The sequence below is a fragment of the Pelophylax lessonae genome (genome assembly GCF_965119305.1).
Source record: "Pelophylax lessonae genome assembly, chromosome: 9".
NCBI classification, from domain to species: Eukaryota; Metazoa; Chordata; class Amphibia; order Anura; family Ranidae; genus Pelophylax; species Pelophylax lessonae.
Genome location: NC_138776.1, coordinates 103456072 through 103480703, shown reverse-complemented (window position 1 = coordinate 103480703; position 24632 = coordinate 103456072). Strand labels below are relative to the sequence as shown.

General features: G+C 41.3%; 1 protein-coding gene across 1 annotated transcript in view; it reads left to right on the top strand.

Moving 5' to 3' along the window:
* LOC309564248 (scavenger receptor cysteine-rich domain-containing protein DMBT1-like) overlaps positions 1-24632 on the top strand; it is a gene marked incomplete at its 5' end in the record, with an annotated part of 164579 nt that overhangs the window by 86960 nt on the left and 52987 nt on the right. Inside the window, one exon of the mRNA XM_082268874.1 lies at positions 24302-24364. Within this exon, the coding sequence (XP_082125000.1) occupies positions 24302-24364 (63 nt within the window). The remainder of the gene's footprint in view (positions 1-24301; positions 24365-24632) is intronic.

Sequence of the window (24632 nt, the reverse complement as noted above, 5' to 3'; positions counted from 1 at the left end):
CAACAAGACAATTATCCAAAACATAAAGCAAAATCTACAATGGAATGGTTCACAAATAAACATATCCAGGTGTTAGAATGGCCAAGTCAAAGTCCAGACCTGAATCCAATGGAGAATCTGTGGAAAGAACTGAAAACTGCTGTTCACAAACGCTCTCCATCCAACCTCACTGAGCTCGAGCTGTTTTGCAAGGAGGAATGGGTAAAAATTTCAGTCTCTCGATGTGCAAAACTGATAGAGACATACCCCAAGCGACTTACAGCTGTAATCGCAGCAAAAGGTGGCGCTACAAAGTATTAATTTAAGGGGGCTGAATAATTTTGCACGCCCAATTTTTCAGTTTTTTATTTGTTAAAAAAGTTTGAAATATCCAATAAATTTCGTTCCACTTCATGATTGTGTCCCAATTGTTCTTGATTCTTCACAAAAAATTACAGTTTTATATCTTTATGTTTGAAGCCTGAAATGTGGCAAAAGGTCGCAAAGTTCAAGGGGGCCGAATACTTTCGTAAGGCACTGTATATCAGCCATTGCAGTGTGTATATCAGCCATTGCAGTGTGTATATATCAGCCATTGCAGTGTGTATATATCAGCCATTGCAGTGTGTATGTATCAGCCATTGAAGTGTAGTGTAGGGCTGAGTGTAATGTTACACAGTGTACTGCAATTGAAGAGACAAGAACTCACTGCTCAAGGTGGTGTAATTGCCTGATGACTCACACCGCTGCATGCCCCGGCTCGCCTCCGTGAAAACTTGATAAAGGAAAAGGAATTGGCAGCACTCTGGAGTGCTGACAATTCCTTTTCCTTTACACAGTGTACTGCAGTCAGTTTAGTGCTGTGCTGTGATTGTAGTGGGGCCACTGAAGTGTATTGTATACAACACGTCTGTGTCACCCCACTGATCCCCTTTTATTTTTTCATTGGTATATATATATATATATATATATATATATATATTCTTTTTTTTTTTCAATTCACTTTGCTTTTTTTTTTTAGAAGCATCAGGTTCTGTTGCTGCAATATTAGTACTCCCCCCTGTTTGTCGCAGGTGGTAGTGCGTCCTTCTGCGGCAGCAATTTATTTATTTTTTTTTTAAATTATTTCTTTATTTTTTTTGCGCAGCAGCACTAATAATATTAAGGGCGTAATTGCTGCTCCCCTTGTGCATCTCAGGCACTCTTCCTTCTGCTCCAGACATGGGTGTGTTTTTTTGGTGGTGAACCAGCAGTAATAATATTAGAGCCATAATTGCTGTACCCCCTTGTGCATCTCAGTCGCTCTTCTTTCTGCTCCAGACGTGGGTGTTTTTTGGTTGGTGGTGAACCAGCAACAATAATATTAGGGCCATAATTGCTGTACCCCCTTGTGCATCTCAGGCGCTCTTCGTTCTGCTCAAGACATGGGTGTTTTTATTGGTGGTGAACCAGTAACAATAATATTAGGGCCATAATTGCTGTACCCCCTTGTGCATCTCAGGCGCTCTTCCTTCTGCTCAAGACATGGGTGTTTTTATTGGTGGTGAACCAGTAACAATAATATTAGGGCCATAATTGCTGTACTCCCTTGTGCATCTCAGGCGCTCTTCCTTCTGCTTGAGATGTGGGTGTTTTTTTTTTGGTGGTGAACCAGCAACAATAATATTAGGGCCATAATTGCTGTACCCCCTTGTGTATCTCAGGCGCTCTTCTTTCTACTCGAGACGTGGGTGTTTTTTTGGTGGTGAACCAGCAGCAATAATATTAGGGCCATAATTGCTGTACCCCTTTGTGCATCTCAGGCGCTCTTCCTTCTGCTTCAGACATGGGTGTTTTTATTGGTGGTTAACCAGCAACAATAATATTAGGGCCATAATTGCTGTACCCCCTTGTGCATCTCAGGTGCTCTTCCTTCTGCCTCAGCAGGGGTTTTCTTTTTTTGGCTTTAATCATTTTTTCTTTATTAATAAAAAAAACTAGAATAAAACAGTTTATAGTGCACCAAGCACAAAAGTATTGCACCCAAGCACCATATTCCCTTTCCACACTCTATACTAAATCCCACCCAATCAAAATCCCACCCAAAAAATAAAACACAATAATAAAACAGTTTATAGTGCACCAAGCACAAAATTATTGTACCCAAGCATCATATTTCCATCACACATTCTATAATAATCAGTTATAAAAACCACACGAAAATCTACATTATGTCTGAAAGACCAAAAAGGAGAAGAAGACGCTCACAGGTCACTAAAAGAGGGCAAGCAGCCTCTGTGTCCATGGTGAAAAGTAGTGGCCATGGACATAGTGCATCCTCTGCAAGCCGGGCATGCTTGTCCTTTTTTTCCGATGCTGGCCGTGTTATTGAGCCACAACATGCAGAAGAGTGTGTGGAGTGGATAACTATGCCACCCTCATCCTCCTCGTCCTCTGTCACACAGGCTCATATTAGTTTGCCTTCCACTGCAGCTGCCAAAGTGGCTCGTTCCACAGGTTCCTTGTCTACAGCTACTCTTTCCTTAGCCTCACCATCATGCATGGAGGTGTCACCTGAATTATTTGATCATAGTTTCAGTTGCATGATGCTGGAGGATGCGCAGCAGCTCGAATGCTCCAATGAAGGGAATAATGTGAGCCCAGAGTGAGGGGGTGACAATGACGGACAAGAAACTAGCAGTCATGTTGGCACAGTTGCAGCATACTGCCAAGTTTGCTCTAGTGATGAGGAGGGAGGGGATGATGAGGTCACTGACTGTACTTGGGTGCCTGATAGAATAGAGGAGGAAAGGGAGAAGGAGGAGGAGGTGGCACAACTCCAACAAGGCAGGATGTGCTCCAGGGGCCGCCTTAAGGGAAGCCACCCTATTGCATCACACCACATAGCTCCACAGGTGCAGGGCGCTGCTAACTCCCCGCTGACTTTCAAAAGTTAATTGGTGTGAGCTTTTTTCAACACATGTGCAGTAGACCACAGCATTGCTGTTTGCAATCTCTGTCTGAAGCGGATCAAGCATGGCCAGAACCCCAGCCACTTGGGCACCACATGCTTGACAAGACATATGACGGGAAACAACAAAAGAAAGGGGCGCACTGACCTAGTGCATTACCACTAAAAATGTTTATTACAATAGTAAAAGATAAGCATTATACTCACAAACCAGATGTGAATATTGCACATAACAACATATTAAACATAGGGTCTCCAAGGTAGCCAGGGTACTACGCGATGCTGGAAGGCATGCTGTGTACCGCATGAAAACCGCTGTGGCTAGGCTGACTCGTTTCGAGGGCGAACCCCCTTCCTCAGAGTCTTTGGCTCTGAGGAAGGGGCATAGGGTTCCCATATACCATTTTTTTTTTTTTTTCTATCTGTATTGCAGGGAGCCGACAATACATTACAGCAGCGAGCAAGTTTAAATTATATCTTTTTCTTTAGAAATGTCAGTATTGCTGCAGCAGGCTACATACATCGTACAAATGCGCTACTTATCAGGCACATAGTCCCATAGACTTCAATGGAGTTTGATTATTCATACAAACTTTTCCTTGCAGTTTTCTGGTGCAAACCGAACAGGGGGTGTTCGGCTCATCACTACAGGACAAGTAGAAGGTGCATTTTCCCAATGGGGACCCAGACAGCATTTCAAACCTAACATAGGGTCTAACCCTTCCCTACTGTATCCAAAACTAAAGAAAAAAATCACTTAACATTAAAAGACAGAAATAGTGGTATGTAACGTAGCTTAATATTTTTTACTTTTGCACATATAATAGTTTTTTTTTTTTCAATCAACAGCTGCAAGAACAGACTATTTTTTGGGAACCACCACAGGTAAGTACAATATCCACACAATATTTTACATAGTTTTTAGCTTTGTTTATTCGAATACAATTAAAATTTACCAGTTCGCCTTGACCCTAGGTTCACCCCTATGCATACTGCAATTGATGATTTTTTCCAGTGCATTTTACATTTTCCTTTTTTGTTTTTTTTTTTGTAAACGATGTTGATGCAGTTTTTTGAAGCGTTGTTGATGCAGTTTTTTGGCAAACAGAAAGAGTATTCAGTGCGACTTTAACCAGTGTTAATTTCGTAGAATAAAATATTTCCATCATAGTTTTCATCAGCTGCATGTTTTCAGTGATGAAAACTAAACAAAAATTAAGATTGACTTATGTTAATTGTCAAAAACTATGACGAAAATCAATTCCAATTTTCGTCAACAAACGAAAACGGAATGAAAATGTGAGGACGGGACATTTTACTCACTTTCCCACTTTTACCCACAAGCAACTTCCACTTTCCTTGGAGCTCCCCCTGTCTGCTAAAGCCCCAGACTCTATCGGCAAGCTATATTGGCTGAGAGAACCAGGCTTCCATCAATTCTTTTCCTTTCCTATGCAGTTCCACTTAGTCACACTACCTCTATGGCACCCTCTGTTGGCCTTTTCTAAATCAGCAACATAATTCCATCCCCAGCCTATAATAATAGCACATTAAAGTTTAAACATGTATTGCACTATTGCACTACCACATACTTATAAGTAGGAAGCATCTACTAAGCTGCTGACAGAAAAAACTATTAATAAAAAGGCTTTTCTTATTTTTTTCTCTTAATATTTAATGTTGGTAATATATTCAGGGAATATGTGCAATGGCAGTACAGTCAATAGAGTTTATAGTTTTTCTTATATATTTTAAAGTTGCACTTCTGTTCGTCAAGAAGCTATTATTTTTTGTTTATGAAACTTGGTTTTATTTATAAAGACATTACACATCACAACAGCTAAATCTGTGTCTGTAGTGCATGTTCAAACCTAATACCATAATGAGTATATAATGAGTTTTCCAATTCTGAAGAAATGCATAAATAATGAATTACAATTTAACTAAACCCATTAGAATTTAGTCAAATAAAATGTACTGGAGATTTTAGATTTTAGTTGACCAAAATGTGCTGGAAATTTTAGTCGACTAAAACGAAAACAATTCAGATGACTAGAATATGACTAAAACTAAAATGGCATTTTAGTCAAAAGACTATGTCTAAAATTAAATTGAAATTTGACATCAAAATTAACAATGACTTTGATGCGACTTTTGAGTGTGACTTTGATGCAACTTTACACTCTCTGCCACTCAAGTCGCATCAAAGTCAGATCTAATTCCCATTCCAAAGTCCTACTCAGTACTTTCCTATTGTCCAAAAAAGTGTGAAACCCATCAAAACACATGAAAATCGCATTATTTATGTTTTTGTTGCGGTTCCATTAAAGTCTATTGCACCAAAAACACAATCTGCTGAGGAAAAAAATTCCCTGACCCTTTCCAAGGAATGTAGCTGCTAAAAACGCATAGATGTGAATGTATACCGTAGGAAATCATGTAAAATAAACTGTAGTGCGTTTCTGCAAAACACACTAAAAATGTATAGGTGTGAACCAAGTGTTAATCACAAGCTAATAGCTGCAGTGGCACAGTAAAAACACAGTGTGGCATAAACTCCTCATGCTGGCCATACATAAAATGCCAGGACAGTTTAAACATCCCAAAATTGACCCATTTTTTGGAAAGTAGACATCCCAAGGTATTTGCTGAAAGGCATGTTGAGTCCATGTAAGATTTTATTTTTTTGCCAAGTTTTTAGAAAATGGCAAAAAAATTTTTTTTTTTTTTTTTTTTTTACAAAGTTGTCATATTAATGAGATATTTCTCACTCATGCCATGGGTATATGTAGAATTACACCCCATAAAACATTCTGATACTTCTTCCGAGTATAGTGATACCACATGTGTGATACTTTTGGGCAGCTCAGGCATGTATAGGAACCAAAAATCCGATGACCACCTTCAGGCTTTCACAGGATGTACAGTAACTTGAGCATTGGATTTCCTGACTACCTATCACATTTTTGGAGGCCCTAAAATGCCAGGATAGTACAAAGACCCTTCAAATGACCCCTTTTTGGAAAGTAAACACTCTAAGTTATTTGCTAACAGGCAGAGTATTTTGCAGACCTAATTTGTTGCCACAACATTTTGGAAAATAAAGAAAGAAAATGAAAATGCATTTTTTCTTTTCTTAATGTATTCATATTTTAAAAACTTGAGACAAGAAATGAGATCTGCAAAATACTCATTATGCCTCTGGTCAAATACCTTGGAGTGTCTATTTTCAAAAAGGGGTCATTTGGGGGTTTTTTTGTATTATCCTGGCATTTATGGCTCCCAAAAAGTCTTACACATGTGGTATCCCCATACTCAGAAGAAGTAGCAGAATGTGTTTTCGAGTGTAATGCCACGTATACCCATGAGGTGCGTGAGAAATTACTCTGTAAAGAGACAAAACTTTTTTTTTCATTTTCCATAAACTTGTGGCAAAAAATAAGATCTTTCAAAGACTCAACATGCCTCTCAGCAAACACCCTGTGTTGTCTACTTTCTAAAAAGGGGTAATTTGGTGGGTGTTTATACTGGGCTGGCATTATAGGACCTCAGAAAATGTAATAGGTAGTCAGGAAATCCAAAAAGATAAAGAGTTCCTGCGAGCTACCTCTCAATATATACCTCTATATTTTAGGGAAATCCAATATTTAATTATCTCCCCTTGAAAGCCTGAAGGTGCTCATTGGATTTTGGGGGCCTGTACGTGGCTAGGCTGCCAAAAAATCTCTCACATATTTTATCCCCATACTCCGGATAGGTAGAAGAATATGTTTTGGGATGTTATTCCACACGTACCATGGTATGTGTGAGAAATATCTCATTAAAGTGACAACTTTGTGTAAGCATTTTGTTTGTCATAATCCAAAAGCTTATGGCAAAAAATAAAATCTTCCATGGACTCAACGTGCCATATAGCAAATATCTTGGGGTGTCTACTTTCCAAAAAGGGGTAATTTGGTGGGTGTTTGTACTGCCCTGGCATTTTAGCACAAATCAGAGCATTTTCCATTAATTTCAATAGGTAGCTGCATTTTTTTGTGATATTGAAAACTGAACCAAAGATACAGCATGCAAAACTTTTGAAAATGCACTGTACCCACAGTGATCTACACTGCATTTAGAACCAATGACCAAAAACAGATGATCTAACCCTTCCCAACTCTATTCAAATCTAAAGAACAAAATTGGCTTTACATACACTTCAAAGATAAAAATAATGGTATGTAATGTGGCTTTACAATTATTTTGTTTGTATATCAATAAGATTTTTTTTTTGTTTTTTTACCAGAACCCCCCACAACAATAGGCTATTTTTTAAAAAGCACCACAAGTAAGTACAATATGCACACACCATTTCATATAGCTTTTAGTTTTGTTTATTGGAATATATTTACAATTAAATAAAGCACTGCCCACTTTAAAAGAGATTATCTGACATTTTAAAGTGGGCTTGTTTAACTGTTTAACTTCCAATGGTATTTTAAGCACTTTACCATCGGAGGATTTTGCTGTCCTTTGTCCGGAGGATTTTGCTGTCCTTCGTCCAGGCCATTTAACTGCAATTGCACGGTCATGCAACACTGTACCCAAACTAAATTTACGTCCTTTTTTTCCCACAAACAGAGCTTTCTTTTGGTGGAATTTGATCACCTGTGCGATTTTCATTTTTTGTGATATTAATAAAAAAAGCGACAATTTTGAAAAAAATAACAATATTTTTCTACTTTGACAGTTAAAAAATATCCAATATATTAAATTTTTGTCATATATTTAGGCCAAAATGTATTTAGCTACATGTCTTTGACAATAAAATTCTCAATGAGCGTATTTTTAACCGCTTTAAGACCGGAAGATTTTACCCCATTCCTGACCAGGCCATATTTTGCGATTCAGCACTGCGTTACTTTAACGGACAATTGCGCGGTCGTGCGATGCTGTACCCAAATTAAATTTATTTTCCCCACAAATAGAGCTTTCTTTTGGTATTCGATCACCTGTGTCATTTGTACTTTTTGCGCTATAAACAAAAAAAGAGCGACACTTTTTTGAAAAAATAACAATATTTCTCAAATTTTTTTACATGAAATTCCCCCCCCCCCCCCAAAAATGTAAAAATCTAAATTTTTTTAACATTTTAGGCCAATTTGTTTTCTGCTACATATTTTTGGTAAAAAAAATCGCAAAAAAGCGTGTTTTGATTGGTTTGCGCAAAAGTTATCGCAGCTAATAACTACAGGAAATTTATGTCATTTTTATTGTTTTTTTTTAACTAGTAATGGCGGTGATCTGGCGGCGATCTGTGATTTTTTTTTTTGCGGGACTGCGACATTGCGGCAGACAGATTGGACCCTTGACTGACATTTTTGACACTTTTGGGGGTACCAGTGACATTACTACAGTAATCAGTGCTATAAATATGCACTGTTACTGTAAAAATTACACTGGCAAGGAAGGGGTTAACTTTATTGGAGAGGGAGGGGTTAATGTATGCCTGGTGCTTACTAACGTGTGTGGGGGGAGGGGACTGAGTGACACAGGCACAGATCGCAGGTTCAGCTATATTGAATCCTGCAATCTGTCACTGTTTGTCACTTAGGAGATCCGCCCGCTTTGTTTACACAAGCGGGCGGAGCTCCACACTCGATCCTCGACGATCGGGGAAGAGCAGCGGTGATCACCGCCGCTCCTCCCCTGGCCCGACTCCCGCTGTGACTGAATACAGCGGGAGCGAGCCCACAAGGGGAGGAGTCCAGCGACGTAGGTATACGTCGCTGGACGAGATTGAGCCACTTTGCCGCAGTACGGTCAACGTGACCGGTCGGCAAGTGGTTAAACAAGTGAAGCTGTGTTTGGCTACTAGCCAATGATGTATGGCATACCTCATGCATACCAATGGGTTAAACCAACCTCAGAGCTGCAATAATAGCTGTGAAATAATTTTTTATATATTGTGTCTTCTTTGCGTAAACTTAAAAGCGGCGTAAATTTAAAGCTATCCATAATAGCAACGTAAACCCCCTTAGGTAGGTAAAATATGTACACATTTTTTATTACATAATTTTCTTGATTTAGGGCCCTTTCACACGGGTGCTCCGTATGTCCGCAAATCATCATATTTTTTTGCGGATGATTTGCGGACATAATGTAAGTCAATGGCATTGCGGATGTCAGCGGAATACCATCCGCTGACATCCGATTTTTTTCCTTTCAGTTCTGTTCCGTTTTTTGGAATGGAACAGAACCCTATTTTTCCTCCGTTCAAAAAACGGAAGGAAGGAAAATCGAATGTCAGCGGTGTCATCCGCTGACATCCGCAATGCCCATAGACTTACATTATGTCCGCATATCATCCGCAAATGGATGGGATGATATGCGGGCATACGGAGCGGATGACACAAATGTCATCCGCTCCGTGAAAAAAAAAAAAAGTCCCGCAGCGGACAAAAACAGCGGAGCGGTCGTCTGAAAGAGCCCTTATTGTTAATTTTTATTTAAGTCTTTTTCAAATAAAACATACTGTCCGTTTTAACCTGATATTTGAAAATTGACTACCAATAATTTAGTGTAAAGGTCAATTTTTTTCCCCTAGGTAGCCAATGATATATGAAAAACCTCATGTAAACCAAAAATATAATGGTCTGGCATTTGGGCATAGCACCTCTACATGTCTGCACTTGCATTTCTGGCAGATTCATTTCACTTGCTTAAAGTGGATGTAAACCCTCACATATACCCAGTGAAGTGAATAGCCTCAGGTGATACACAGAGATGAGACAAATCTCCGTACATAATTTTTACATGTATATCTGCTGTCTTCACCTTTATATACTAGTTAGTGCACATTGTGTTCGATTTTTTTCTTCTGGTTTAGCAGTGGGAGAGGATACTGGGCATACACTGTGTGTGAGCTGATTGGAGGAAAAACACCCCCTCCCCCCCACACACATAGGCAGAGGAACGAAGAAACATGCAGAGCTGTGCTGTTAATAGACCAGCTCTGCTTGAGCTTGTGCACCTGACACACATTTCCAGCTGCTTTTATCTTGTGTGTCAGGGAGCTTGAAGTTATCATGCTGATAACAGAGAAACAGAGCAGCAGAAAGAAATGGGACTTAGGACTTTGGAGAGAGCTAGGTAAACACTACAGATATATGTGCCCAGGTCAGATTTTATGAATGGAGTTTACATCCACTTTAATTGTGTAATGTCAGTCTAAAATATTAAAAGGAATTTCATACACAGAATGTTTTTTAGTTCTGATATATCAGTTAAATGTGTATGCATAGCCACAACTTTTTGTGCATAAGATAGGGAAAGATTATTTTTTGCTGTCTGCGTTCTGCAAGGGATACTTGCCTTAGTTCTTGCCCTGGAGATACAACAGGAAGTAAAAGGAAATTGCCTAAAGTAACTGGAATTTCTTTCCTAACCAGTCCTGGAGTGGAAGGATTTACCCCCTTAATGACCAGGCCATTTTTTTGCGATTTGGCACTGCGTTACCTTAACTGACTATTGCACGGTCGTGCGACGCTGTACCCAAATAAAATTTATGTTTTTTTCCCCCCACTAATAGAGCTTTCTTTTGGTGGTATTTGATCACCTGTGCGCTTTTTATATTTTGCGCTATAAACCAAAAAAGACTGCAATTCTGAAAAAAACAATATTTTTTGCTTTCTGCTATATAACATTCCCAATAAAAAAAACATATTGACACTTTTGTGCGGACCAGTGACATTACTACAGTAATCAGTGCTAAAAATATGCACTGTTACTGTACTAATGACATTGGTGGTAGGGAAGAGGTTAACAAAGGGTTAAAAGTGCCCCTAGGGGGTGCTTCCTAACTGTGGGGGGGCTTTCTGAATGAACACAGAGACCTGTGTTCTTAAATAAGAGGAACACAAGATCCCTGTATTCATAACTGATAGAACAGCAATCACGGCTGCCGGACCTGCTGATTGGCTTCCCCTGTGGCGAATGGGCGTGCACACAGTTACGTCACTTTGCAGGGCAGAGCCGACCTGCCGTAGTAAAACTGCGGTGGGCAGTCGTTAAGTGGTTAAACAGTTGTCTTCAGGACAGGTGTCCCCTTTAAAGACACCTTACCTCTTGATCTAACCCTTCCCCATAAAAATAGTGGTATGTAATGTGGCTTAATAATTATTATGTTTGCATATAAATTCGATTTTTTTTTCTTTTTTACCAGAAGCCCCCACAACAACAAGCTATTTTATAAAAAGCACCAGAGGTAAGTACAATATGCACACACCATTTCACATAGCTTTTAGTTTTGTTTATTGGAATATAGTTGCAATTAAATAAAGTACTGCACACTTTAAAAGAGTTTACCTGCCATTTTAAAGTGGGCTTGTTTAAGGACTCTTTCACACGGAGCGGACCGTATTGCGATCCGCTCCGGCACTTTTTTTTTTTTTCACGGACACGGATGACACTTGTGTCATCCAGTTCGTATGTCCGCATATCATCCCATCCGTTTGCGGATGATATACAGACATAATGTATGTCTATGGGCTTTGCGGATGTCAGCGGATGACACCACTGACATCCGATTTTGCATCCGTTCCGTTTTTTAAACGGAACAAAAATAGGGTTCTGTTCCATTCCAAAAAACGGAACAGAACTGAAAGGACGCAAATCGGATGCCAGCGGATGGTCATCTGCTGACATCCGCAATCCCATAGACATTCATTATGTCCATATATCACCCGCAAACGGATGGGGTTATATACGGACATACAGAACGTCCGTGTGAAAGAGCCCTAACTGTTTAACTTCCAATGGTATATTAAACAAGTTAAGCTGTGTTTGACTACTAGCCAATGATGTATGGGATACCTCATATATACCAATGGGTTAAACCAACCTCAGAGCTGCAATAGTAGCTGTGAAATAATTTTAAATGTATTGTGTCTTCTTTACGTAAACTATAAATTGATCCCACTGTCTCATCAAGTTTCCAATCCTTTTCCTCTTTCCCATTCCTTTATATTAAGGATGGGGAGCAAGCAGAGAAACTTTCCTGATCTCTATTTTGCTATACTTGCTTTATCCGCCCAAGCAGATTTGTTTGCTGAACTTGAGTATGTATAAGTCAGACAGATCTTAAAGCACATTTCCTCACACAAAAGTGTACCGCTACCCTCATAGGAGCCGCTGGTTAGGATGGGTCCTCTGTTCTTTGTCTCAACCTCTTTGAGTTGAGTGTACAAAGCATGCGCTATCACAGAAAATCATTGAAAGTAATACTTAGTACCCAGTAGTAGTACTATATCAAAGAAAACAGGTACTGAACTAGTTAGTAAAGGCAAACGTAATATATTGTCACCTGATATGGTTGATAACGAAGTAAGCATAGAAATGGATTAAATATGGTAAGAACACAATTTAGCATACAGGGTGATTGTTAAAAGGGACTATGCATAATATGACAATTGGCATCCAGATCAGCATAAACAGTAGCAAGGTCACCTAAAGTGCAGCAGTGGACAGTAATAAAGCTTAATTTACTGAACACAGAAACTATACCGCCAAAGTGTAATAATGGTAACAATGCTAGGCCTTAACCAACTGGATGTGCACTGTCCATAGAAACGAAGGAATGGGACAAAGGAGGATTGCAGGATGGTTTTACAGGAGGGGCAGTCCTTATGTTATTCTTCTGCCAGCTATCGTCGGTGCCCTTTAAGAAGGGTTGGTGCACCTAATGCAGTTTTAGTAAACCAGCATACAGCATACATGCAGTAAAGAGGCAGTATAGGTATGGTATATGTGTGGTACAGGTGCAACAAAGAGGCAAAAAAAGGGGCGGTGTACCAAATGTCATTCAGTAACTCATTCCCACTTGTGGTCATAACAATGGGCAGGGAGCCCTCTCACCAGTGGCGATTTTGGCTCTGAGTAAGAGTGTTCTCCCTCGAAACACATAAGCCAAACCAGGTCTTTGTTGAAGCCATCACGCCATCCATCAGTAGAGTGTTCTGGAGGCGAGTGGTTCCCATTTCCTAAATGCATGTATACATCCTATGCTTGTGAGTATAATGTACGCTACCCATTTCGATTGTAATAAACTTTTTAGTGGTAATGCACAAGGTCGGTGCGCCCTTCTCTTCTTATTGTTGTCTTACAGCCCTCTCACCAGTCCCTGTGTTGCAGCTGTGAATACTTGCTGTAGAAGGGGCCCCCTCAGTCTCTCCACAGAATGCCTTTGGTGATCAGCGGTAGGGAGTAGAGGGCGAAATGATGCTTCGTTCTCCCTGCAGCAACAGCGCAGATGTGATTGCTGTTGCTGTAAATATATGGATGATGATGACTAATAATTATTATTGTAATTATTAGTAATATTGTGGAAACAGGAGTGCAGGTCTAAAAATCAAACTCCTTCAATCCAAATGAATCTCCACAGCAACTTGGTTCTCTAGAGAGATTAGCATTTATTGGATCCCAGAACAGATGTACAGACAGTGTAGATGACAGGGTACTTATGATATTCATACAATGATCAGAAGCCTTCAGAGAACCCAATTATCCTGTCATAACTCAGACAAAAGAACATTCCCTTATATGCACCTACCCTCCATTGGCTGAAAAGTAGAACAATCTTATTGTTTGGTTTTACTAGCACCTTTGATTTTATGTGTGACAAATATTGCCTCTTGACCTAGAACAGCTGCAGGCATATATTTCAATTGAAGTTGATCAGATATTTCCTGTATTGTTTAAGCCAAAATTGCATTATTTCCCTTTGAAAAATGCTATTTACCATAAATTGTTTAATTATCATCATTATATATTTCTTGCATTGTTTATGGCAAAAGTGCATTCCTTATTACATTTAATATTGGGCTGCTGGGGTGGGATCGATGCGATTTCAGCACCCGTAACTAGAACGTACAGTGCAGGCTAGTGTCTAGAGCCTAAGGCACTGTTTTTACCTTATATTTTGAATCAGTTGATTTTGCTTATATTTATTTATTAATTAGCGAGCACCAATTTAAACTTACATTGAGGTTATTCCTCCCTTAAGGTGTGCAGGCAGCTACACATTTAGGTTTATATCACACTATAGCGTGGAGTTTATATTTATTTTATCGATAGAGAGAATGAGTCTTTGTGAACTATCTCACACTGCACAGCTTCTGAAATTTCTGAGCAATAAATCTATAATTGTCACAGGCCAAACAGAAGTGAAGCATATTTTTTTGAGTGTAGCACTGCTGCCTGCACTGAGCTCTGAAAAACTAAGAATTGAAGCACACACTGTAATATTCCTAAAAGAAATGTATTTTATTAATAACATATTTGAAAATCCAATGCATTTCAGGGGGTGTATTCTTACCACTTTCACCAGGGCTTGGAAGAATGATACATTGTAACACACGAGAATTAGTGTATAGTTGGAAAGTGTTAGTTAAGCATCCTTACGACAACCCAACAAACACCAACTCAGAACAGACACCCCCTTCCGGTAACATTTCCTCACTACAGACACCCCTCAGTACAGACACTCCCCTTCCAGTACCAATTCATCAGTACAGACCCCCAGTACAGGGACCTCATTGCAGACAACCCCCAGCACAGATCCCTCAGTACAGACATGGCTCCTGTACAGATCCTTCAATATGGACACCTTCCCAGCACAGACACCTGCTCAGTACAGACACCACTTTCCAGTAACAATCCCTCAGTACAGACGTCCCCTTCCAGTACCAATTCCTCAGTACATACCCCTCATTAAAGACACCCCCATATAGACCCCTCAGTACAGACACCCACCCCCCATTACAGTCATTCCCCAATTACAGACCCACCAGTACAGACACGGCTCCTGTACAAATCCCTCAATACAGACAGCTTCCCAGCAAAGACACCTGCTCAGTACAGACACCCCTTTCCAGTAACAATTCCTCAGTACAGACACCCCCTTCCAGTACCAATTCCACAGTACAGACCCCTCATTAAAGACACCCCTGTACAGACCCCTCAATACAGACATCCCCCGTCCCATTACAGTCATTCCCCAATTACAAATTGAAATAACACTGCACAGAACAGATCTGGATTTCTGGCAGGATCAAGGAGTATTTTTTGCTCTTATCACGCAGATACAACAAAAGAAAGCAAGCTAGAGACATTTATTGTTAACCACTTTCGGACCGCCCACCGTATATTTCATAGCTGCCAACTGTCTCGTCTTTGACAGGACAGTCCCGCCAAATAGGACCTTGTCCCAGCTAACTTACTGTGCCGGGACTTGTCCCGGCCAGTGGGGGAGCGTGGGGGAGGCTGGAGGGGCCGTCTGACCTTTTTATTTCCTAATGTCTCCCTGCGCTCCAGCCACCATGATCTTCAGGCTCAGGATGGCCGGCGGGCACCCTGTGATTGGGCAAATATGGCGGGGGCGGGCCTCTGTGCCTATCCAGTAGCGTAGCGTGGGTGGCGCATGCATAGGTGTCAGTTTGGAGCCAGGCCCCGCTCTTGCAGTATCAGACCGTCCCCGGCGCACACTCAGCACCAGCCTTTTCAGTCGCCTGCTGCTCAGCACCTATGGACCCGACCGACGTTCCCTAGCCTCCTGTGAGCGAGCAACGTAGAGCTAAGTCGGTTTGCCCAGGAGCCGCTGCCTGCCATATTAAATCTGCCGCGGGCGGTCGTAAAGGGGGTTAAAAAGACCATATAATCAGATTAAGCTTTTTTATTAAGTGTTTTTTTTTTTTAAAGACATAGAGGAAACACATTCTATTTTTTAAATTGGTTGCTTTTTCCTTTATTTTAAGCTCTGCTAAATAGTTTCCTGTAATTCTCTCTATATTGAATAGACCCTATAATCTGATAAGTAGGCAGAGATTATGTGGAGTGGGCAGGGCTTCAGGGAAGTGGGTGTGGTAAGTAATTGATAGTTGTGCTGCAAAGTGTCCCTGGAAATTTTTTTCAAATGTTGGCAACTATGCTCTGTGTTCATTTTAGAGAGAAGAACGGTCAGCTGTGTTTACAACAGTTGACTGGTGTTCTCTCTCAGCGGGGAGCGATCGCGGGTGCCCGCCGGCCCCGTGGGTCAGCATTCCCGCTGCCTAGTGGGGACGGGTGGTTGGCAAGTGGTTAAGAAGGATAAAATCCCATTGTGCTGAATTCCATCAACCAGAAAACCAAAAACACCTCTGTGTGCAATGACCGCTCATCTGCGCCTCACAAAGGATATGTGCAATGCGTAATCACTCAAGATCCACCTGAAAGGTCCCTTTAGTTCCTTTACTCCTTCTCAGCAACACGATATGTGCAGCTCCACGATCATACATATAAAAGAGAGTGTCACATAGTCTAGTAATGTTTAAAAGTTTAATAACTCATTTAAAAACAATCCAGATCCTGTCAGCGTATGATGTAAGCTCTGGTAGCCGGCCGGCTCCCCGGCTTCATGACTTTCTAGTGTGAGATCGTACTCGATCAGCTGAGTGTGATCTCACTGGCTCCTCCCTTTAATGGAAGTCAATGCAAGTCGTGCTGAAATCGCACCAAAAGTAGTGCAGGAACCCTTTTCTAAGTCGGAGAGACTTGAGTCACGCCGATTCTGATTAGAACAGTTCCATTGCAGTTAATGGAGCGTGATTTGTCATGTGACTTTGAACTCTCAAGTTGCATGACAAGTCGCGGCTGTGAAAACCGGGGCTTAAATAGAATATGAGACACATATTGCTGCAGCAAGTAAAACAACATTTTTTTCAAATATATCATTAGTAAAAAGGCAATGAAAGAGCAGATAGGTCCTATAACAAATGAACACAGGAAGCTATACAATGACAGGGTAAAAGCAGATGTTCAAATTTTTGGGCAAAATTTCACTTTTCATAATAAATAGAATCCTTTTGTAATATAATTTCTGCACCAGCCATCCCAATGTTCTTATCTCTCACTTACATCCACAGAAGCTTTGAAATGTCATGTTTCTGTCTGAGTTTTAAAAAAATTATTTTTGCTTGTATCACTTCCTGTCATCTCCCATCTTTTACTTTATTGTTGCATCACAGAAAAGGGCTTGATAGGTCATTTATTACCAGTCTTGACCACATCTCCCTCATTACTATACCACCTTATTTGTTATTTTAACTACCTTGCGCGCACACTATAGCCCAATGACGGCTATAGTGCGGACCTAAATTGCCGGGAGGGCGTACATTGATGTCCTCCCGTGCACGAGCAGCCTGCGCTCTCCTTGCATAGCAGCCCGGCTTGCTCTGTGATCGCCTGATCCCAGATCAGAGTAAGGGGGTGGTCCCGCCCCCCTACCACGTGATCAGTTGTCAGTCAATGACAGCTGATCATGTGAAGTAAACAGCAGCCAGCGATCAGCTGTTTTTTTCTCTTCACACTGTCAGTGTGAGGAGAAAAAAAAAAAAAAACGATCACTGGCTGCTGTCAGAGGGACATCGGTCCCGAAGAGGAGAGGGGCTTCTGTGCCCACCAGTGCCACCTATCAGTGTCCACCAGTGCCACCTACCAGTGCCCACCAGCACCATCTACCAGTGCCCACTAGTGCCACCTGCCAGTGCCCACCAGTGTCCACCAGCGCCACCCACCAGTGCCACCTATCAGTGCTCACCAGTGCCACCTATCAATGCCTCATCCTAAATGTCACCTATCAGTGCCTATCATTGCCCACCTATTAGTGCCCATGAGTGCTGCCTATTAGTGCCCTTCAATGCAACCTAGCAGTGCCCTTCAGTGCCGCCCATAAGTGCCCATCGGGGCCACCATATCAGTGCCACCATACAGTGCCACCTTATCAGTGCCCATCAGTGTCGCCTATTAGTGCCCATCAGTGCAGCCTATCAGTGCCCCATCAGTGCAGCCGGTCAGTACCCATTAATGCCACCTGATCAGAGCACATTAATGAAGGAGAAAAATTACCCGTTTGCAAAATTTTATTATTATTTTAAACTATAAAAACTGTTTTTTTTTTCAAAATTTTTGGTCTTTTTTTGTTTGTTCAGCAAAATAATAAACACCACAGTAGTGATTAAATACCACCAAAAGAAAGCTCTATTTGTTGGAAAAAAATGATAAAAATGTCATATGGGTACAGTGTTGCATGACTGCGCAATTGTCATTCAAAGTGCGACAGCACTGAAAGCTAAAAATTGGCCTGGGCAGGAGGGGGGTTTAAGTGCCCAGTAGGCAAGTGGTTAAACCACTTTCCTACTTCTTCCCTTAAGGTGACCATACAAATTACAATCTGATTGTACAATCTCCTTTAGATCTCCCATCAGCTATGTAGTGCAAGGGCCTGTCTGATTTGGCTGCAAATTGAATAGATTGTTCAGGTGTGTCTTCTATTCTATAGTTCTGGTAAATCTAAAGGAAATTATACAGAGATTGTACACTTGGATGGGCTTCCCCAATGTGCGACAAATGCCCCAAAGAAGCTGCAGAGCTTTTCTTAGAGTTAAGGGTGGTGTAATTTTACTGCTCTTTTTGGTGTGTTTGTAGCACGTTCTTTACATGCCAGATGTGTACTTGCTACCCGTGCCTGGGCTACCATTAACATTTAATTGAACTGCAACTGCGATGCGTGTTTGCAGCGCGTTACCAAAATGCGTGACAAAGCGTGTGTTTTCTGTGCAGTTTGCCATGCGTTCTGTAACATGAAGATGTAAATGGAGCCTCATTGTTCTTTTCACTTTCAGGACCCATTCACACCTAGCGTAGTGGGAGCGCATGTTTTTTGGCTGTTTTTTCCTGTGACACACATAGCTTGATTGCAATTGGCTGCCCTACACGTGGCAAAGTAGGGACATGGGACATTTTGGTGTGTTGCAGTCTGCACGATTTTTACTGTGCGTTTTACTGCGTTTTGCTGCGTTTATCGCTTTATCACGTTTTTTCCACTTGGCAAAAATGTGTGTTTGCTTCTGCATTTGGGGTGCTGTTAACAATTAATGGCCGAAAGTGCAGCAAGTAAACCACTTGCCGACCTTCCGCCATACTAAGTCCTGGTTCAGATATATGCGATGCAGGAACCCTGCAAATCCCCTGTGGGTTCCCGCATCGCATTCAAATCGCAGGCAGTTCACACTGCCATATGCAAACCACTGGGGTGTCAATACAAAGTTAATGCCACCCCCAGATCAGTCGCATATCACAGTGCGAACTGTCAGGTTGGACATGAATCGGATCAGATAGGTGTGAACCATCACACAATTTGATTCTGCTGCGGACCCAAAAAAGGGTCCTGTGCGTCTTCTGTCTGAATCCGATGCAAATTTAGCCATACAATCTGTATGGCTGAATTCGCATAGCACAGACCTCGCATGTGATTTTCAGAGCAGTGCGCTCTGAATCACATGCGAAGTTTGTCATCGCTATTGTGTGAACTTATGCTTCAGCAGGTTGGCTCTGTCCCATGAAACGATGTACCTGTACGACATTTCACGAAAAAGATAGTGGGGGCGCGCGCCGCTTGGCTGCAAGGTGAGCCAATCATGATTGGAGTGTTTTGGCTGGGGTGGGGTGTACTAACTATCTATCTATCTATCCAACTTTAGTACAGCGACTCCTCCTTAGCTCTCAGGTTTTTTTTTTTAGTTCAGTTCTGCTAAGTTGAACGGAAAAAAAAAAAAAAACTACTAGTGCAAATGGGGCTTTACTTGTACTGGTTCTTCAACAAGACATTGATGCTGAGAGATGTGTAGGATATAATAGAAAGCTTTTTATTAAGCTTTTTTATTTCTGCAATTAATGGTATACTGATACATAGGGGAACTAAAATATATATATATATATATATATATATATATATATATATATATATATATATATATATGAAGGGGGAATTTAGCCTTTAAGAGCCCTTTCACACTGAGGAGTTTTTCAAGCACTTTGGCATTAAAAAAAGTACCTGAAAAGTTCAGTAAAACTGCATCCCATTAAAATCAATGAATGCTTTCACATTGGGGCAGTGCACTTGCAGTGCGGTTATAAAAATCCGGCATGCAGCATTTTTGGTGCATGTTTGGAGAGCTAAAAAAAAGAGCACCTCAAAAACACTCCTCTCCATTGAAATGAATGGGAAGTGCCTTAAAAAGTGCTTCAAACTGGTTTTTGGAGTAGTTTTTAAGTCACATGTCCTTTAAAAAGTGCACCCCAAATGCCTGAAAACTGCGGGAAAAAGCGCTGCAAAAGCACTTAGCGTTTTATGGGCAGTTTAGAAACGGCTCAGTGTGAAAGGGCTCTAAATCATTTTTCTAGTTTTGGTTTTGTACAGATGAAAAATAAAGTTTTGATAGTCTTTACTGCAATTCTACTGATGTTTCAACAAGTGTACCTCTGTGGTTGACTGAATACCAGATACAAAAGAGACTAGAAAAACTTAGAGCCCTTTCACACTGAGGTGCTTTTCAAACGATTTGGCCCTAAAAAAGCACCTGAAAAGGCCACAAAACCTATTACCATCGAAATCAATGATTGCTTTCACACTGGGGTGGTGAGCTGGCGGGGCAGTGCAATAAAAACATGCAAGCAGCATCTTTGGAGCGCTAAAAAAAGCGGCTCAAAAATGCCCTTTATTGAAATGAATGGAAAGTGCCAGAAAAAGCACTTCAAAAGCGCCTCAAAATGGTTCTTGAAGCTGTTTTTTGAGTCACATGTCTATAAAAAAAGTGCACCGCTAATGCCTGAAAAGCCCTGCAAAAGCCACACATCCCAAGTCTACCGCGAGGTTCCGGAGTCTCCTGCATTTGGGCTGCAGCTCCTGACACACACAAGTGCCGTGCAGTTTCCCGGCTGTCAGCCCTTACTGTGAAGAACGGAGCTGATGCTTCCTGTATAGTTCCGGCTCCTGTCACAGGTGGAGTGATATCAAATGTACTCTGCTTGTGACCGGAGCAAAACAGAAAGAATCGGCTCTGTTCTCTGCTGCAGCCGCCTGCTTCCTCCAGCGCCGCTCCTGTCACACTCTATTTCCACTCCTGTCCCACTCTGTGTCTCAGAGGAGCCAGCTGTGTACCCACCAGCAGTACCAGCCAGCAGAACCAGCCCTAAAGGACAATCAGCAGCAGCCACTAGCTATACTCACCTGGGGGACAGCAGTAGCCTGCGATACCTGCAGAAATCCTGAGGAAGAAGTGAAGATTGAGTTCAGTTGAGTTGCAGGTAAACCGCAGTGCATCCATGTGAAAGCAGTCTTAGGCCCCTTTCTCACGATTGGTCTGTGCATTAGCATGTGTAAATTGTTGCAATATGTTTTTTTTTAATACTTAGTTGTGTTCTGTCATAACAAAATGTCATGTCATGTATGAAGAAGGACATTACATTTTCTGGCTGTCTAAGTCACATGTGCGAGGGGTGCAACTATCATTTGTAAATATGCCAGCATGTGCAGTGTTTCTGATTCCTACCACCATGACCACTTCAAGTCACTGACATAGTCATGGTGGTTAGAGTGTGGACTTTAATATCTCTCAGAAGGAGTGAACCTCTGTATACTGATTCCATTTCATTGGATTATCCTCTAGTTGGGTTACATTGGTGGGGTGCGCGGAGTGCCACCTCCCTGAAATTAGTTTTTGCAGGATGGGATGTCTGAAAAGTGCTCAGAGTTTTATGGGCAGTTTGCAAGTACCTCAGTGTGAAAGGGCTCCTAATGTAAACAAATGATCAGCTTACTGACTGAAATAGTACCAACTGATTGGTGTATAGCAAATGTGGTACCAATTTATAAAAAAATGATCGAGATATATACTAGACAACTACAGACCAGTCAGCCTAATGTGAATAGTATTTGAGGGAATGGTAAGGGACTCTATACAGAAATTTGTATCATAGGTGACAACCAGCTTGGATTTAGGAGTGTTCTTGTCAGACCAACCTGTTAATCCTTTATGAGGAGATGAGGTTCAAACTTGAGAAATGTAAGGTTATGCACCTGAGTACAGAAATACACATGCAAAGTACACATTAGGAGGGGCTCTTCTGGGAGAACCTGTGATGGAAAATGATCTGTGGGTACTTGTAGGTCACAGACCTAGCAATAGCATGTAATGTCATGCTTCAGCTAACAAGGCTAGCAAAATCCTGTCATTAGAAAGGGCCTACATTCCAGAGATAAATCAATAATTATTCCTCTTTGCAAACACTTGTTCAGACTCATTTTGAATATGAGTTCAGCGGAGAGCAACAAAATTGTTAAGGTGGATGGAGGACCTCTCACTCTGGAGAAGATGTACTTAAAGAGAAACTGCAGTCTGCTCACATAATTTGTAATAAAAACATATTTGCCATTCTGAAGTTTCCCTCCAACCACTTTGCATATCATTTTATATATACTGTGATTCTGTACTTGGCAAATATACTGCAGAAATCTCCCTCTGCTAAGTCTGGCTGCAGCCATTTTAACTGTGGGCAGCTGAAATTGCTGCCTGTTCACTTCCTGGATTTACACAGACATGCATACACTCATATATACAGACACACACACACTCATACCACTGTTTGCCTGAAAATGTCTCCTATCTGGATGAATACTCATGGATCTCTGCAGTCTCCTGTTGTTTCTGCCCTCATCCAGACCCCTGCAGCTCTCCTTGGTTCTGCTGTGATTTATCCCTCCACTTTCCTGCCCCCAACTTCCCCTTGCTGGCAAACTCTCACAAGAGTGCGAGAGATAGAGAGAGCTGTGCACAGACAAGAAAGAGGAAGTGGGCTGTATAAGGTAATTAGTGGAAGAAAAAAAATGTTTTACTATCCAAAGTTAAAACAATAAGGACAGAGGATTTAATAGATGGAAAGATGAAAAAATGACTGCCGCTTTAACCACTTCCGGACCGCCCGCCGCGTATTTATGTCGCTAATTTGACGTTAAATACCAGTGTTATGGCAGCAGATAGCTGCCATAACCCCAGTATTTCCATACAGTCCTTAACATAAAAGTGGTCCCAGCAGCGGATTCGCTGTGGGATCACTTTTATTGGCGGCAGGAGAGGTGCCCATCCCCCTCCCGCCAATTCCCGGTCATTTTCCCCGCTTACCGGAGCTGTCGGTAGCGGGGAAAAATGATCTGGTCCTTCTGTGTCCCAGGCAGGAAGTTGAGTGAGGGCAAGAGGGCCCCCACTCGACTCTATGGTCTTGGAGGATCGGAGCGACATTATACATCACTTCTGCCCAACGGCCTTAAAGGGCCCATTTTTTTTTTGCTTTTAGGGCTTCATGCACACAGAGCATTAGAAAAAACTAGCTGCAGAGCCACTACCAACACCAGGAAAAAGCAGCTGTAAAAACATTCTTTTAGTAGCTTTTTCCATTGGCGGTAATGCACGTTTAACCGCGTTAGCTTTTAGCAGCATTTTTCTGCCTGTATTCAAAATCAATGGTTGCTTTTGAGCCGTCTTTGATACGACTTTAAGCTCATTGATTTGAATAGAAGTCACATCAAAGTCGGATCATGATGATCCGACTTGTGGTGCAACTTGCGTTTTGAGAATCTTGAGGGGATATTCCACGCCAAAATAGAAAAAAAATGGCGTGGGGGTCCCCCCGAGGTTCCATACCAGGCCCTTTGGCCTGGCTATATAAGAAGCCGCAAAGGCCGGAGCCGGCATAATCACAGGAGACATCGTCGGAGCAGGACTGGGAGAAGACCAGAGGGGGAAGACCAGAGGGAGAAGATCGCCATTTTTTAATTGCCTTTAAGGGCCAGTTCACACCATAGAAATGATGCCTAGATGTGTTCCAGATGCTTTTCTACATGCACATTTTTGATCCATTATTGGTACGTTCCAGTGCATTTTTGATGCATTTTCAATGCAGTCCAATGCTTTTTTCCCATTCTTTTTTCTTAACCTTAAATAAGGACATGTGTGCTCCAGTGCCTTTTTTGTGTGTTTAGGTGTGTTCTGGTGCATTTTACAGTGTCCCGCTGCATTTTACCATATTCCAGTACAGTCCAGTGCAGAAAAAATGCAGCATGTTCTACTTTTTTTTTCTGGAACTGGAACGCACTGGAACTGACTGCAGTGGTGTGAACTATGCCATTGAAAACCATGTAACCTACTATCCAATGCGTTTTTGATGCAGAAAAAACGCACTGGACTGCATGTGGTGTGAACTGGCCCTACGTCCATTAAGCTCTATTACCGGTTAGCTGCTTAGGACCAGATCATCCGCTAATGGAAAAGAACAGTTTGTGTGAAACAATAAATGATTCTGTGAAAAGTTTTTAGTTTTCTAAAAAAAATAGCTTTGCAGTACATCAACAAAATAGACAGATTAGCAAATATCTCTGAGGTGGTTAGATATTTTTCTATACTAATTTAGGACAGAGTGGTTTGTTTGATGGCTGAATACTTTTTTACTTTTGTTTTATAGCTAATCGCTATTTTCTTTCTTCTTCTTTACCAGAAGTCCCTTCAACAACAGTATCTCCTCAAGGTAGGTACAATATGCCTATATTTCATATGATATAATTTTCTTGATTTAATATTAATCTGAGCCAGGTGGGGTGACAGCCCGACAGGAGATGATGTTGATATTTTTTATTCCTGGATTTAATTCTCATTGTCACATTATTTATGCTTAGTTAATGCTATGTACAGTTTAAGTTAGGCAGGAAACTGTGGAGCAGTGGATCTGAAAATCAGATCATAATGTATCAGAAGTATTTTACTTCCAGGTCCCGGCACAATTCTTTGTAACAAAA